The 14,944-nt window shown below is 41.6% G+C and overlaps 1 protein-coding gene across 5 annotated transcripts in view; it reads right to left on the bottom strand.

Annotated features, from left to right (window-relative positions):
• The window catches only part of abch1 (ATP-binding cassette, sub-family H, member 1), a 41,519-nt gene extending 32,465 nt beyond the window's left edge, over positions 1–9,054 (bottom strand). Inside the window, exons 1-3 of one of the 5 annotated variants that reach the window (XM_079513284.1) lie at positions 8,887–9,054; positions 8,629–8,778; positions 4,518–4,669 (exon numbers count right to left, since the gene is read on the bottom strand). In XM_079513284.1, coding sequence (XP_079369410.1) covers positions 4,518–4,669; positions 8,629–8,697 — 221 coding nt within the window. In that variant the 5' untranslated portion in view covers positions 8,698–8,778; positions 8,887–9,054. The other 4 variants (XM_079513283.1, XM_079513287.1, XM_079513286.1 and 1 more) reach the window with 4 other exon arrangements.
• Between the last annotated feature and the right edge of the window lie 5,890 nt (positions 9,055–14,944).

Genomic DNA, 14,944 nt, shown 5'->3' on the forward strand with positions numbered 1-14,944 from the left:
TATTAGCTTGGATTCCCCATCGATGTTGTCACGGGTTTCTGAACTGCCCACAGCCCTCCCATGACACACAGACCGAGTAGAAACAAATTATGGCATTTTATCATGCACATTAGTGAGGACCAATTATATGAAGATAGGTTGAAAAGTGGTGAAGTGGTCCTTTAATGATTTGTATTTTTTATATAATTATATAATAAATATAATTATTATCAAATGATAATAATTAAAATATATATATTAAAAATAATTGTTAACCTTGTATCATACTTAATTCAGTTCATCACAATTCTTTAAAATAATCATTCATTAATCGTAATCGAGGCAAAAGTTTGAATTCATTGTCAGATTGATTTGAAGTCATATTGCCTACAATAACACATGAGCTGAAAATAGACTCCACTCCCATAGACAACAAGGAACAAGGAACAAGAGATAACAGATGAAAATGGTAGCTAGCTAGAAGCTAATGTATACTACTGTATAACCGGTAGTCTGGACAAGATAGCAACACTTGACAAATATAGACACTTGAAAGACAGCCTGAAAAAGAGTTAAGCGATGGGGTGGTGGTTAAAACCTACAGTACTTCTTTGGACTGTAGGTTGGAATCTAGACCTTGCTGCTCTACAACAAAATCCAAACAGAGCCTCTCTCTCTCTCCAGCTGACTTGGAATAAAGTAAATTATAAAACGGATAGTACCAGGTTTTATGACTATGCCTCCATGTCTCCAACAAATTAACTGCCAGGTATTAATTCATGAATTCTTCCGCCACTGACAGTGTTTTTCAGTGAAGATCCTTATTTTGAAGGCCCACGGAACCCGAGACATGAACAAACAAATGCCGTGTTGAGTGACTTACGATCGTCTTTTCTTTTACCAGGAAAATACATTTTATAAACATGATCATCAGTTCCTTAGTTATGGGCTGTTAAATAGAGCTTGTTTTGACCAAAAACGCGATCTGAAACTTTCACTACCGCTTCATTTTTGGTTGTATCTGTCGCTTAGCAACCTAGAACCATTCATAGGTTGACGAAGAGTGCATAAACCACTGAAAAAAACCACAATCTCTGTCATCTGCAATGAAGTGTTGGATTAGACCTTGGTGTAGATCTCTGTCAACGGCAGGGAATGTGTTAAGTTAAGACCTGGTACTGTGAACTGTACGTTCCAGGATTACATCACAGATGTGAAAGCTACATATACAGTAAATAATAGGACCCTACGTGTTCAAACTTCAAAGCCACCTACTTTGCTGTTGCACCCATGTCGCTTAACGCAGTGGATATTGCAACTGATGCATCTTTCTTAATATCAAACAAACACATGGTGCCCCATGGATTGATATAGTCTACTTTCTCTGTCAGGATGTTGGAACACTGACCCTTGCCCTTCATGGATAAGATAAGAAAGGCAGCTAAATTCCTGAGCTCTGAAGCAAAATAAGTCATGTTGTAATCATGTTCATACCTAAAATTCTTACAAACTGTGTTCCTAGTGGGCAGACAAGGACACAGTAAAGGCCTTTATATACTTTGTTGTAATAGCCAATCTACAAGCTCAAAGGCTTGGAGCTGCTATTTTTGGTGAGCGACACAAGTGTGATCGTTCAATCCATGGGTGAACACATGACAGAGCAAAAGAGAGACCAACAGATGGTCTTTGAGTTTGCGTATGTATAAACCGGTGCTTAAGGAAAAAAGCACTAAGCAGATGTTGGAGGTGGGCAAACACCTCATGTAATTGTATATGCTCGCATCCAGTGACAAAGTAGTTAGATTCTCGAAGCACTTAGACAGATGATGCGGGGTGGGCGTGGATCATGGACGGTGTAGAAAAGTGGAGAAATGGAGAGAGAGAGACACACACAGGGAGATGAGAGACAGAAAGATAAAGAGACACAGAGAAGGCGAGAAAGACAGAGATGGAGAGAAACAGAGAGATTGAGACGAGAGAAAGACAGAGACAGAGAGAGAGACAGTCAGAGACATAGAAAAAGCAGAACACTTGATAATAATGTACTAAAACAGAAAGGAGAACCTTCACCTGAGAATGTTGAGGTCAATGTTTCACATCACTTTTTGATGCAACATACAGTAGATGTGTGTGCGTGCGTGCGTGCGTGAGTCAGAGAGACACAGATTTAAGGATCATGTGTCAATTACATTTTTACACTCTCAGAGTTCTCAGGTTTCACCATAGTGTTTGTACTGTAATACAGGTGGCACTATTACTGTAAGTAAAAAGTATCCGAGAATGTAAATCACTTTCTGGCTCTCTTGGATGGTAACCTCGCATCGCCATGCTTTCCACCGCGGAGGAAAGAGCCTGGTGAGCCGTGTGATCCGCTAAGCAAAAAAAAAAGGCTGAATTGAGGGGGGAAAGGGTTCCAGTGGTGGGTTGAGGTTCTGGTTGGCATCGCATTGTTTTTGTTACACCACATAATATAAATCAACTAGGATTATACCAAACTAAACAAATTTTTAACTACGCCCGGGGGAATCATTTTGGAGGTGCACGGCACGCACGTGCGTGGGTTATATCCGTTCTGGACCAGATCAGTAAACTGTAAAAGGAGTTGATCCCAGGCTACTTGGATAGCCCATAAACTGCGAATTGAGGCCTGTTCTTTTGCTGCACTAGTGTTGCACTCATTTATGAATCTCACTGGCTAAAATGTAATGTTTAATAGATTAACGTATAAAGTCTAAACCACTGCTTCAGGCTTTATTTTGTTTCCCTAACTTGCCCGGGCTTGTCTTGTTTTATCTTGTTTTCAGACCTGGGCCAGCAGGTATGTGTGAGTGTGTCAAAAGTGAAATCTGTGAAATGCTGCTGAGCATACTGTAAATCACCTGTCACTCACGCACGCACGCACGCACGCACGCACGCACGCACGCACGAACGCACGCACGCACGTCCGTCCGTAAAGTGGCGTAGCCTCGGGCGTGTGATCAAACCCTGCAGAGCTACTATACAACCATTCAAACGGACGAAATATCACAAACAACGATCCCCGCATCCTGACCTGTTTCTGTCCGTCAGCTGTTACGCACAGAGCGGTGGTATTTCACCTCTTTTTATTTCAAACGCTTATTTTGTTTATTGTTTTGTTTGGAAACTAATTAAGAGCTGATCTACTCGGTTAGACGGACTCACTCCATTCATTAACATTCACGTTGCGTGCGTGTTGCGTGGATCTGGAACATTCGTTGCAACTTAAGCCTATGGTGAACAGAATGGTTGTCATGAAATGAATTGACGCATGGTTTTGGTTTAAAGGTTACAGACGTAATCCCATTTCTTTCAGTATTGTGACATTTATTTTTTGTTTCCTTTTTGTTTATTCAAACATTTCAAACAGTTGACTTGTGTTTCATGAACTGTGATGAATTGAGTCGTTTGTTATTTATGTGGGTTGACTTCTCAATATAATACTTGAAACTGAGTTGACAATTGGTTGTGTTGTTTATTTCTTGGTGTAAAAGGGTTTGAATTTTAACATGTAAGTCCTGTGTCGGTTTCACGTATGGTTAAACCCAGATGAGGAAGAACTCCATCAAAAGGAGAAATAACATTTCTCTGGTAGACAAGATCTACCTGGCACCCCTAAAACCTTTAACCAGCACGCAGCACCCCCCCCCCCAACACACACACACACACACACACACACACACACACACACACACACACACACACACACACACACACACACACACACACACACACACACACACACACACACACACACACACACACACACACACACACACACACACACACACACACACACACACACACACACACACACACACACACACACACAGTTTACTCTACCTGGGGATCCAGGGGTTTGTCTGGATAGTAAAACCAGACAAAGTCTTATTGAGAAATATTTCTGGTCCCTTTGAGGGACGTTTTCATGGCTAAAAAGTATTTTAGGGCTAAGATAACAATTAGTAAATGTTTCTGGTTTAGGTAATTGTTAGCATTAGGCAGAGGGTAGGGTCGACTCACACTGCGGCGGGCATATGTGCGCACAAGCATGTGTGTGTGTGTGTGTGTGTGTGTGTGTGTGTGTGTGTGTGTGTGTGTGTGTGTGTGTGTGTGCCAATGGAGCAGTGCTCCACTGAGACACACATTCAATGGAATGAAAGACCAATATGGAATGGAATGAGAGAGAGAGAGCCATGAGAAAAGAGTGTAGGCACAAAGCCACAACTTCCGGATCTCAAAACCAGGACTGAGCTGCCAGCCATGCAGGACCTCTACACTGAGAGGATCATAAAAGACCCCAGTCGAACCAATAATGGACTGTTCACTCTGCTACTGTCTAGCAATGTTGCTACCAGTTGTATTGTATGTGTATATGACAATAAACACCCTTTACCTTGAGATAGGTTTGTCTATAAATGCAAATACAAAATACAGCAAGACAGACAGACAGACACACACAACAAAGAACTGTCAAACAAATCCCCAAAAAATGAGTAAAATGATCAAGTCCCACTCACATTTGTCCCTGTGGCACGGTCAAGTTGAGGTTGCTGATGACCTTCCGTTTACCGTATGACCGGCACACGTCTCGGCACCGGATCGCCGAACCCTCCAGTCCAGGGGACGGAATTGGCGGATCCTCCAAATCTGTCTTCATGTCCCCCTTTAACTGGCAGAGGAGAAATATGTTCTTTGTACATGATGATCATAAGTGATGAACGAGACCTTTGCGCAACTGAGCATTGTTGCTAAAATGACTTCACTCAGAGACTGCAAAGGGTCAATTATTACACTCAGAGTTCAATTAACACCCAGGATTTTGCAGTGTAGGAGATGACCTTCCGTTTATAGAATGTGGAAAAGAATTGCTTACACACTGTCGTTTAATTGAAATATTGAAAATATGTTATTGTAAATACAAAGCTTTGGAAATAGTCAGGAATCGTAAGGAATAACATTTTAACTTTTGGTAAATTCCTTCTAATGCAAAAGCATTGGTGGACAATTCTACACAGCGAAAATATTGTGTTCATCAGTGATGTAAATAGGAACATTTTCAATGTAATGTCCCGGGATGCAGGGATGGTCTTTTAGATGAGTCCCAGGGACATTGTATGAGTCCCACTTCAACGACGTTAGGAGTCATATCTTGCCATTTTTACAAATGGCAGCATTTAACTCCCATTTTATTTTATATGGTTATAATTCAATTCAATTCAATTTTATTAAAGTGTCAAATCACAACAAGTTGTCTCAAGACACTTATTATAACTAAAGCTAGCAAAACTCTTATATAAGAAGTCAATTTCACATGAATACGCTGTATAGCTCAGATGTTCAACACAGGTGTAGTGGGGTAAAAATGCATTGATGTGTGTAGCTGAAGCGACACATTAAAAGTAGTCACCAGTGGTGGCCACTACTATGACGGGAGACTATAACTGGATGTGATTTGTCACAGGTGTCAATGATGGCTGACACGCCATCATTTCCCCTCGAAAGGTTTTTACATTATGTTCATCAGCTAACTGCACCAGAAAGGAATCTGGGTCAGAAAACAACCCATTGACCTGTAATCTCTAATCTCAGACTCCTTGCACAGGCTTCTCTGCTCTCCGCCTCCATCTCTCTTAATCTGGCATCTTTTATTTCCCAAGCGGGAGATTTGAGGGGAAACTTCAAGTACATCTGGCCCCTTTATCTGGGCTTTGGCACTGCCGCACTACTACTGTCGCACTGCCGCCCATTGTCATGCCATATTAAAACTAAAACAAACTCATCATCATCAGTGTATGGATTTGTGTAAACTATTCAAATACAATTTATTTAATGTTTGCAAAAAGAGGATAAACCATCACATATTGATTTTAGTCCTGTATCTACTTTGTTACCTTTTGAAGATTTATACTATAAATGTACTGTAGACATTTACCTTTTACTACAATTAATTTCCCCTTCAAAGTACTTGCTACATTGCCATCCCATGAAAAACAATCTATTTGAAAAGAACATTTGTGTGTAAGTTATTAATTGCTGTCAGCATGTTCACCCTGGTCAGTCAGTATGTTATTTATATCAAGGAAGATGTCAGCAGCAAATGCAACAATCATCACCCATAGCCATATAAGAAATACTGTAATGTACTATGAGAATTCTTATTGGCTGAGCCACTGAAATGATCTCAGCATTCTCAATTTTCCCTAAACTATGTGGCACAGACATAAAAAATGCATTTGTTCATTTGAATTTTGAACACATTAATTTGTAGGATGGTAGCAACCTCTATGACAGTATAAACGTCAGAGGTTAACAGCATTTCTTTTTTGTTTCAATACTCAAGTATATTTAATATCAAAATGATAACTTGTTATATTTTAGTACAGATATTGCATAGCCTATAGTACTTTACCAGAGTCGTTTTCTGGTGAGATACCATATCTTTACTCAAGTGTGGCTTTCAGGCAGGCTATCCAACTTATTTTGAGTGACAGATAGGCTAGCTATAATCACCTCAGATAAAATCTTTAAAAAAAAAGATTGCACAGCCGTGATGCACGTCTGCTCTGTCGAGTCTGTCCTAGCCTAGCCCTGAAACATGACTGCCATGATAATCATCATTATCATGGCAGTCATGTTTCAGGGCTATAGTCCTAGCCTTGATATACAAGACTGTCATATGATGACCGTCTTGTGATCCAACTCCAAGGCTAGTGTTCCCAGATCTGACGATGCTAATAGAGAGAGATAGAGAGATCATGGCATGGCCCTGGGAATAACTTGATGGACCAAAACTTACCTGCAAAGGCGATTTGGTTGTGAGGGATGGATGGAGTGCTGTGTAGACTAGAGTGTGGGTCTAAGGTAAAGAACTAACCTGCTCGGGACCATCGGCTGACGATTATTTAACCAGTGCAATAGAGAAGTGGTAGAACAGGTTCAGTCCCTAGGCATTAATTCGGACGCGCAATGTGAAGGGATCGATCCTCTGCATACCGTAGATATGCACCTGTCTGCACAACCGACCCGCCTCCTTCTGCCTACGCATCTGTCTGCTAGCTTCATACATGCCAGAATCAGACAGATTATGGTCTTTCTTACCTCAGGCTCTTAACTAGCAACAACGTAAACAGAATGCGCCTCCGGTATAATGTCAACATGATCTACACCTTGTAAACCGAAAGCTCCATCAAACGGTAGTGCTGAAATGAACGAGGCAAAACCATCTGGGCAAAACCAGTGTCAAGTCAAACAAGCATAAGCATATGACTTCCTGTCGACGGATTTCATAATAAAAGGAGGTCATATTTTTACACTTAATGTTATCAACAATAAGTTGGTCTAGTAAAAAAGGTATTGGACACAAAATGTTAGTACTAATATACTAATCCAGAACAGTGTTATAGAACACATTTTGTGTTCACAAACTTTATGTATTTCACCTCATTCTATTGCATGAAAATGCAGGGATACTTTAAAAGTAAAGCCATCATAAAATACATTACAGCCATTGTTGTTGCCGAAATAAATAAAGAAAATGAAATGACCAAACCTGCCTACACGACGTGCTCACGTCGTGTAGGCAGGTTTGGTCATTTCATTTGAGCAGGTTTCTGAACTGTCCAAAGCCCATGCACCAATACACAGAGAGTAGACAGAAATAGTGCCATAGGCTATGAGCATTAGTGGGGAATGAGGACCAATTAGCCTTTCAAGAGGTTGAAAATGAAAGGGTTACTTGAGACTATTGCTCGAAACTGGTCCCTGTAAAAAGTAAAAAATCTATCAACTCAACTTTTATTTTAAGACCGGAAGATACACTCGTCCGAGTTGACCATGTCCTTATTTGCGCTGCTTGACATGGACGGTGGACCATGGTAAACGCTTGCTTTTACGGTAAACCGAGCAAGTCTGCTCCAATGACACTGACAGTCAGTGTCTGCTGACAGCCTGCCAAGTTGCCAAGTGCCAATTTGCGTCACTGGCTGCCGTTGAAACGAGGGCCGCTCACAATCGATTGGCAAGGGAGGAAACGGGGCTACCAGCGGAGTAGCAGTAACAGTTGTGAGCTATTTATAATCTATTCTAGACTAGGCTGTGGCCGCTGTGCCAATGATCACCACCCTGCTGCCACTGAACAGCTGTCATTATGAATGATATTGCTTGCAGCCATGATGATCTGCTTGCTACTGGTGCTATATATGTTCGGTGTGCGACACGCCGACACCCGCGCGTAACTACATTATAACGAAGCTTAAACATTTCTCTTTTTCAATGATTGATGCAGTTCCATATAGTAGGCTATTCATCACATGCTGCAATGCGTGCATGCATATATGCATGGATAAATGCGCGCGCTCTTGTAGAAAATCTTTGTGATCATCATCTAGCTAAAAAAACAAACAAAACAAACAAAAAAACAATAGGCCTACCCCAATTTCTTGCTTTCCCTGGCCTGTGATAGAGAAATTAATCAATGACCGAATTTCTGACTTTCTATACTGGTGCAGTCTTCTCGTGCGCCCGGCCTCCATCCCCGCCGTAACGTCGTTTGCTGCAGCACCAGCATCGTTCAGCCCACCCTCCAGTCCAGCCCATCAAAATAGCCACCACCATCCCTTTTGCTCTTACCCGTTCCTCCATCTCCGTGCTTTCAAGAGGTGCTGTTGTCGCATCATGACCAACTGCGTCCGCCGCCATGGCTGCACAGGGGACGGGACGGCAGTCTGACGCTGTGCGCTCGGTGCAGATGCAGTGATGGAAGATGCGCACTTAAATGGCCTATAATGGATACAAATAAAATTTAGGTGGATCGAAGACCAATTGATGGAAATAAAATCCATACTTATATGAATATTGTAATAGTTTTAAAAGACTGTAAATATATACCTTCAATAACCCAGCAGGGAGACCCAAAAGCCGTGCTGTCTTTACCTTAAAAATGAGTGAAGTGCCCTTTAAATCTTGAATGACAGTCACTGTAGGCCTACCATAAAAACAGAAAGACCTTAAAAAAGAATTTGGACGCAGATGCAATAAAGTTCTGAGAGGAGTTTCAGGTTTTAACTGTAATTTTTAGTAGGTAATAAAGTCAATTTAAATAGAGAATGTGCTACATGGTTCAGATAATAATAATAATAGTACAATACATCAATATAATTTAGAGTATTCAATTGTTCCAATATGGATCCGAACTGAACCTCACAGTATCTTCCAGCCATTAATAGTGACGATGACGTCAGATTTGTTGATATAAAGTTCATTGGCTTGAGAGATAGTTCATATCCGCAATATCCCACGGTGGTGCTGGTTGTCGAGCACTCATTGGACCAGCACATGGATGGTATCGTGACATAGAATTCATCTTCCTTGGTTCAGTCATTGAGGGCTATAGACCGGGAAAGCACAGAGGCTGGAGTTGCTATGGCAACCTGAAGATAACATTCTTTCCCTGCTAGCTGTGAACTCTTAACAGAGAAATGCCCGGCAGAAATAGTCCTCTCAGTATGCGAGTTAACTTATGGGGACAGACAGTATGGAGACCGAATAAGGAGTCAACAAGATATAAGATATTAAATCTGAATGTGGCGTCAGGAAATCCATAATATAAATATGATAAAATAATATAATGGATAAGATGAACAACCCTGTGTAAACAGGCAGTAGGCTATGAGTAAAATGATGATAAAAGGGCAAGATGACAAAATATGACCTATATGGAACACGGTCTGGGCCCAAATTTCTATCTGTGTTGACCAACAGAATATGATGGAGTGGCCAACTTGACATGATGTGTAAACAACATATCAGAATTTATCTAACATGGCCACTGAACTCGGTCAATCTCTACATTACATTGGGATAGCGCGCGGTGTCCTGCCTATATGCATTTGTCTGTGCATGGGGATTACTACTACTTATTACCTTTTCCATTCTCACTTTGGCATTGCTGTGGCATGCCTAGTCTATAAATCCACAAATGCCTATAATATATGATGTATTAACCTGTGGCTAGGGCCAACGGTCTACCAACTCAGTGGTTCCCAACCTGTGGGTCGGGACCCCCAGGGGGGTCCCCAGATGACAGTGAAGTGACAATTTAAGGATTCTAAGACCATTTTAATGGGCCTACCTAAAAAAAAGGGGGGGGGAGAAAGAAAAGAATAAGACCAATTACTTCATAAAAAGTAAACAAACTATAGCCTAAGTAGGCTACTATAAAAAACTGGTTAAACATTGGCCAAATTTTCAATATATGGACAGAGGCAACATTTTTGAAAATAGAAGATCTACAAGCTCACAGCGGCTCGCATTGTGAGGCCTTGTGATCTTGTAGATGTGCTATTTGCACACAGTCTGAATATATAGGTTGAGATTTGAGAACTGTATATACTCAGTCTGTAACTAACCTGATAGGCAAGAGGCTGATTGCTCAATGCTGTCCTTTAGCAGCTAAAGGACAGCATGTTAATTGCTAAAGTTTGTGTCTATATAGTCTTGTTCTGCAGGTTACATTTCCTTATCCCATGACATGACACAGTCAATCATCCTGTGCGACAGGCTACATTAGACGTCTGGATTGGTCATTAAGAATGGATGCATTGGTTAATTAAATTAATCTTTAGGAAAAAGGAGAAAAAAAAGGAAATAATTCTGAAAAGTAGGATATGTCTAGAAGCAGAAATAATAATTGGATGAGATTAGGAATAGCATAGATATAGCATGATCATAGATCATCTTTTCTCCTGGCTGTGCCCATGAACTGCTCTTCAAAACTTGGCTATAGTGGAGATCTCGTTGTTAGGAGTATTATAGGAGATGCATATGCACATATATGCTTTGGATATTGTATCAATCAATCAATCAATCAATCAGTCAGTCAGTCAGTCAGTCAGTCAGTCAGTCAGCCAGTCAGTTTTACTGTCCAAAGTAAAATTGTTCAAAGATGTTGGAAAACTTCTTTGAACAATTTTAACAGTTCTTTTTAGTGGTTCTAGTTTCAGGCCTATAGGAATTTGGCCTGTTTATACAAAAACGAACTTTTTAATGTTCCATAGTTCTTTCTCTTCTTTAAAATATCCTTTTAACATGTTAGAAATTGATGCTTGCGTGGTATTGCTACATGAACATATGTAATTTCCATAGAAACCACTAGATGGAGGCACAGGATAATCTACACTACATTTGTAGATAATTACATTGTTATACTTTAACCTTATAATTATTATATAATAATATATAAATATTGTTTGTTATAAATATAAATATAATATAAATTATGTTATTGTTTCAACAATTTATAATTAAATTATAAATGTTGCCAGACGGCCAAGCTACACCAGGCTTTTCTCGCGCGTTTACCCTAAACGCGCGGCCCGCGCGTGCGTTTTTTGCCAAGCTACACCAGCCTTTTCGCGCACAAAACGCGCGCGTTTACGCACGCACGCACACACACACACGCGCGCACGCACACACACACACAAACACACTAGGCCCCTACGATACTACGCTGTCGCTATCACTCTGTAGAACGTCAGATTGAGATTTCAGATGTTCAGTCAGTCATCATGCCTGTCCCTCTTTCCAACAGGAGTTATACCCTGTTCTTGTTTTGGATCTGGTGGTGGCTGGTGTTTTCTTTCAATCTTAGCCTTACCTTCTCCAGGGAAAAGCCCAGCCTCCTCTTCCATGTAGAAGTCCCCTCCTCCTCTCTCCCTGGTGGTCTCTCTCTGCTACAGCTTCTTTCTCAGTCAGGCGTCAGCAGTAGGAGAGCTGCTCCTCTCTTCTTTTTTTTGTCTCCACCAGGCCGAAGGCATGGGGAGAGAGTATATGTTTTGCACTCCGTCCGTGTGTCCTTCCTTCCTTCCGTCCGTCCGTCCTTCCGTCCTTCCGTTATCAGCTAATCTCCGGTACCTTTGGCCCGATCCATGCCAAACTGTGCACACACACTCCATGGATGCCAACTGAACCTCTGCCCCAAATATTCCTCAACGGCCTGTTATAGCGCCACCATGAGGCCCATTTAGGCAAAACACATTTCTGTAGATTACCCGTACACATTTTATCCATACATCACACAATTCACATAGTCATGTGATCAACACGGATTTGCACCATTTCCCATCTTCCATCCTGATTGGCTAATATTGGCTTCCAAACTCACATGAATGGTCCGTTTCGAACAAAATGCCACAAATCACAAAAACACACAAAAATACACGCACATTTCCACTAGGCCGAGGACGACATGCCACTCATTATTTTCCAAATCAGCCTCATGGTGGCGCTATAACAGGCCAATTCCTGTTTTTAGCTATAACTGCATCAATCTGTATACAACTTATGTATGAGCACTCCCTAGAGGCCATGGAAAAACATTTTCCCTGCATCCCTCCACATCTGCCGGTTATAGCACCACCATGAGGCCGATTTCTGCTAAACACATTGCTTATGTTAGTCGCACAGATTTCATCCAAATCTCACGCAAATCGGTACACACGATCTCTGTAGTCATGTGATCAAGACGAGTCTGTTGGATTTCTCAGATTCTACACTGATTGGCTAACATTGCCTTCCAAAGTTTTCAGGAGTGGCCCGTTTCGTTCAAAATGCTGCACATGTCCTGCTCATCCAGAATTCTATCCTCAGAGATGCTATGAGTGATCTGGCTCTGCATTTCCTCAACAAAATGAAGACATTTTTTGCAAAAAACAAACAAACAAAAAAACATGTTTATATTACTCCTAAACATTTTGCCAAACATCACACACAGTCCTATCCTCCTGGTGGAGACCTGTGAAGAGAAGGGGAGAGAGAGACATGCAGCAAAGGTTGTCATGAACGGGACTCGAACACGCAACATGCTGTCATGCCAAAGCACCTGGACCACTTGGCCCCCCCTGTTCCTCTCTTCTAAGCCTTCCTCTTCCAACAGTCTTTCAAATTAGGTTATAGATGTTTTTTGTAGGGGTGCACGATTATGAAATTATGACCCATATCCGATCTTCGATTAGACTAGTCATATCTGCCGATACCGATTCTGACCGATTCCGATATTATGCAGAGGACCATGATAGAAAAAAGCCTAGGCCCTAGGGGCCTCTTGGCCCAAAGCCTGTTAAAGGGAAACTTCACCCTTTTTGCAAAAGAAATATATGTGAATGACGTTTAGAAGATATCGATCACTTTCCTGGGGGTCTTTATGTGTGTAATATGTGGTTTTAGATATTTTAGATTTTAACAGTGAGCCCAGTGTCTCTGATGTCATGGACTACACGTTGTCTCAGTAAGACAGCCCTCCCCCTATCCACAAGGAGGAGCAGTGCACCAAAGCATTATGGGAATTGTAGTCCAGGTAGTCAAGGAAGTGATCCCAGTGTCGATGATATCAGAGACACATGTTTATATTACTCCTAAACATTTCGCCAAACATCACACACTAATTCCTGGTCGAGACCTGTGCCCAGAAGGGCACATTTTCTAGTTGGTTATTGTACTTGTGAGTTCCCACAGCATGACATCTCATTGCTAATGAAGTGTAAATTCTCAAGCAAAATTGATTACAAAAAATTATATCGATCTGAGTATCTTGACAGTTACTTTATTGGATAGCCTATAACGTATAATTGGGCACAGTGGATCAACTTAAATCTGTATTCATGTAGATTGTAGACAATCAGAAAGAGAAAAGGAAATACACATCTCTCTTCCTCACCCATCTCTCTCTCTCTCTCTCTCTCTCTCTCTCTCTCTCTCTCTCTCTCTCTCTCTCTCTCTCTCTCATAGTTAAGATATATACAGTATAGCAGGGCTGTGCAGAGTGGGCAGGTGCTCAAAGCCCACAAAAGGGCGTATAGTGTAGCGTGCACCAATTTCTGGGGTAGTCTTTTTGTCCCTCGTGCCATTTCACATAAGAAATGTATACATTGGATGTCTTATGCTACTGGAGAAAGATGTTCCACAATAACTTGGCCCATGGACATGCATGCAGTAAAATAAGCAATATGTTCTCATTTCCATGTAAAAATGAAAAGGGCCATGCATGTTGGGCAGGAAAAGGGCACTTTGAGGCAAAGGGGCCCAAGCCCAAAAGCACCCCCCTCCTCCCAATGTGGACAGAATAGCCCTGTGAGTGCCATATTATTTCCTAATTCTAAGAAGTCATGACAGCGACTTTCATTCATCCCAAGCAACTCAAACACTGAACACAGATGCTCCCTGGCCTTCAATTACCCCACCTGTTCCCCTAAATTAACACACAAAATGAAAGTTAAATCAGGAATAAATTATATAACAAAATGACATAACACATTATTCCCCCCAGGGACAAATTACAACAAAACATATGTGCGCCCTGAGCAATGCTGAGCATTTCCTGTCCAGTGCACACCCTGGGATGATACACAGCTCCCACCGGATGGGTCTGTCAGCAATCCATGCATACACTCAACTCAAACTCTCTACGAATCATATGCCCATTTCTATTTCTGCCCTATAGCCTTACAAGCACTTTCATTCCTGGAACACCCTTTTGCACCCCTGTGTCGCCGGGCCTAGTCCATGCTCTGTTCTGGGATGTGTAAGCCAGTGAAGTAGCCTATTCCATTGCCACTATTATTAAGCTGCTTCCATGGGGAAACTCTTCTCACATGCAGGGTTTCACAAATGTGTTGAAGCATAGGTATAGGAACTATACCCCTCAGCTTCCTCATGTCCTCATGAGCACTGCGGGGTTAGCCTGGCTAATAAGCAAGACTCATATCAACGGCGGATTCGCGTCTGGCTTATTAGCCAGGCTACTGCAGGGTAGGCCACCCAGTCTGGTGAAGACCTGCCACTCGGAGGAGCACCCTTTGTAGTTTGCTCTCTTGTCACTTATGTGATGCTGAAGGGCTATATTGTCACTGAGCCCACAGGTATCAGGTATACGGGTCAGGGTTAGAAATAA

The sequence above is a fragment of the Electrona antarctica genome (genome assembly GCF_951216825.1).
Source record: "Electrona antarctica genome assembly, chromosome: 10".
In the NCBI taxonomy this organism is placed as follows: domain Eukaryota; kingdom Metazoa; phylum Chordata; class Actinopteri; order Myctophiformes; family Myctophidae; genus Electrona; species Electrona antarctica.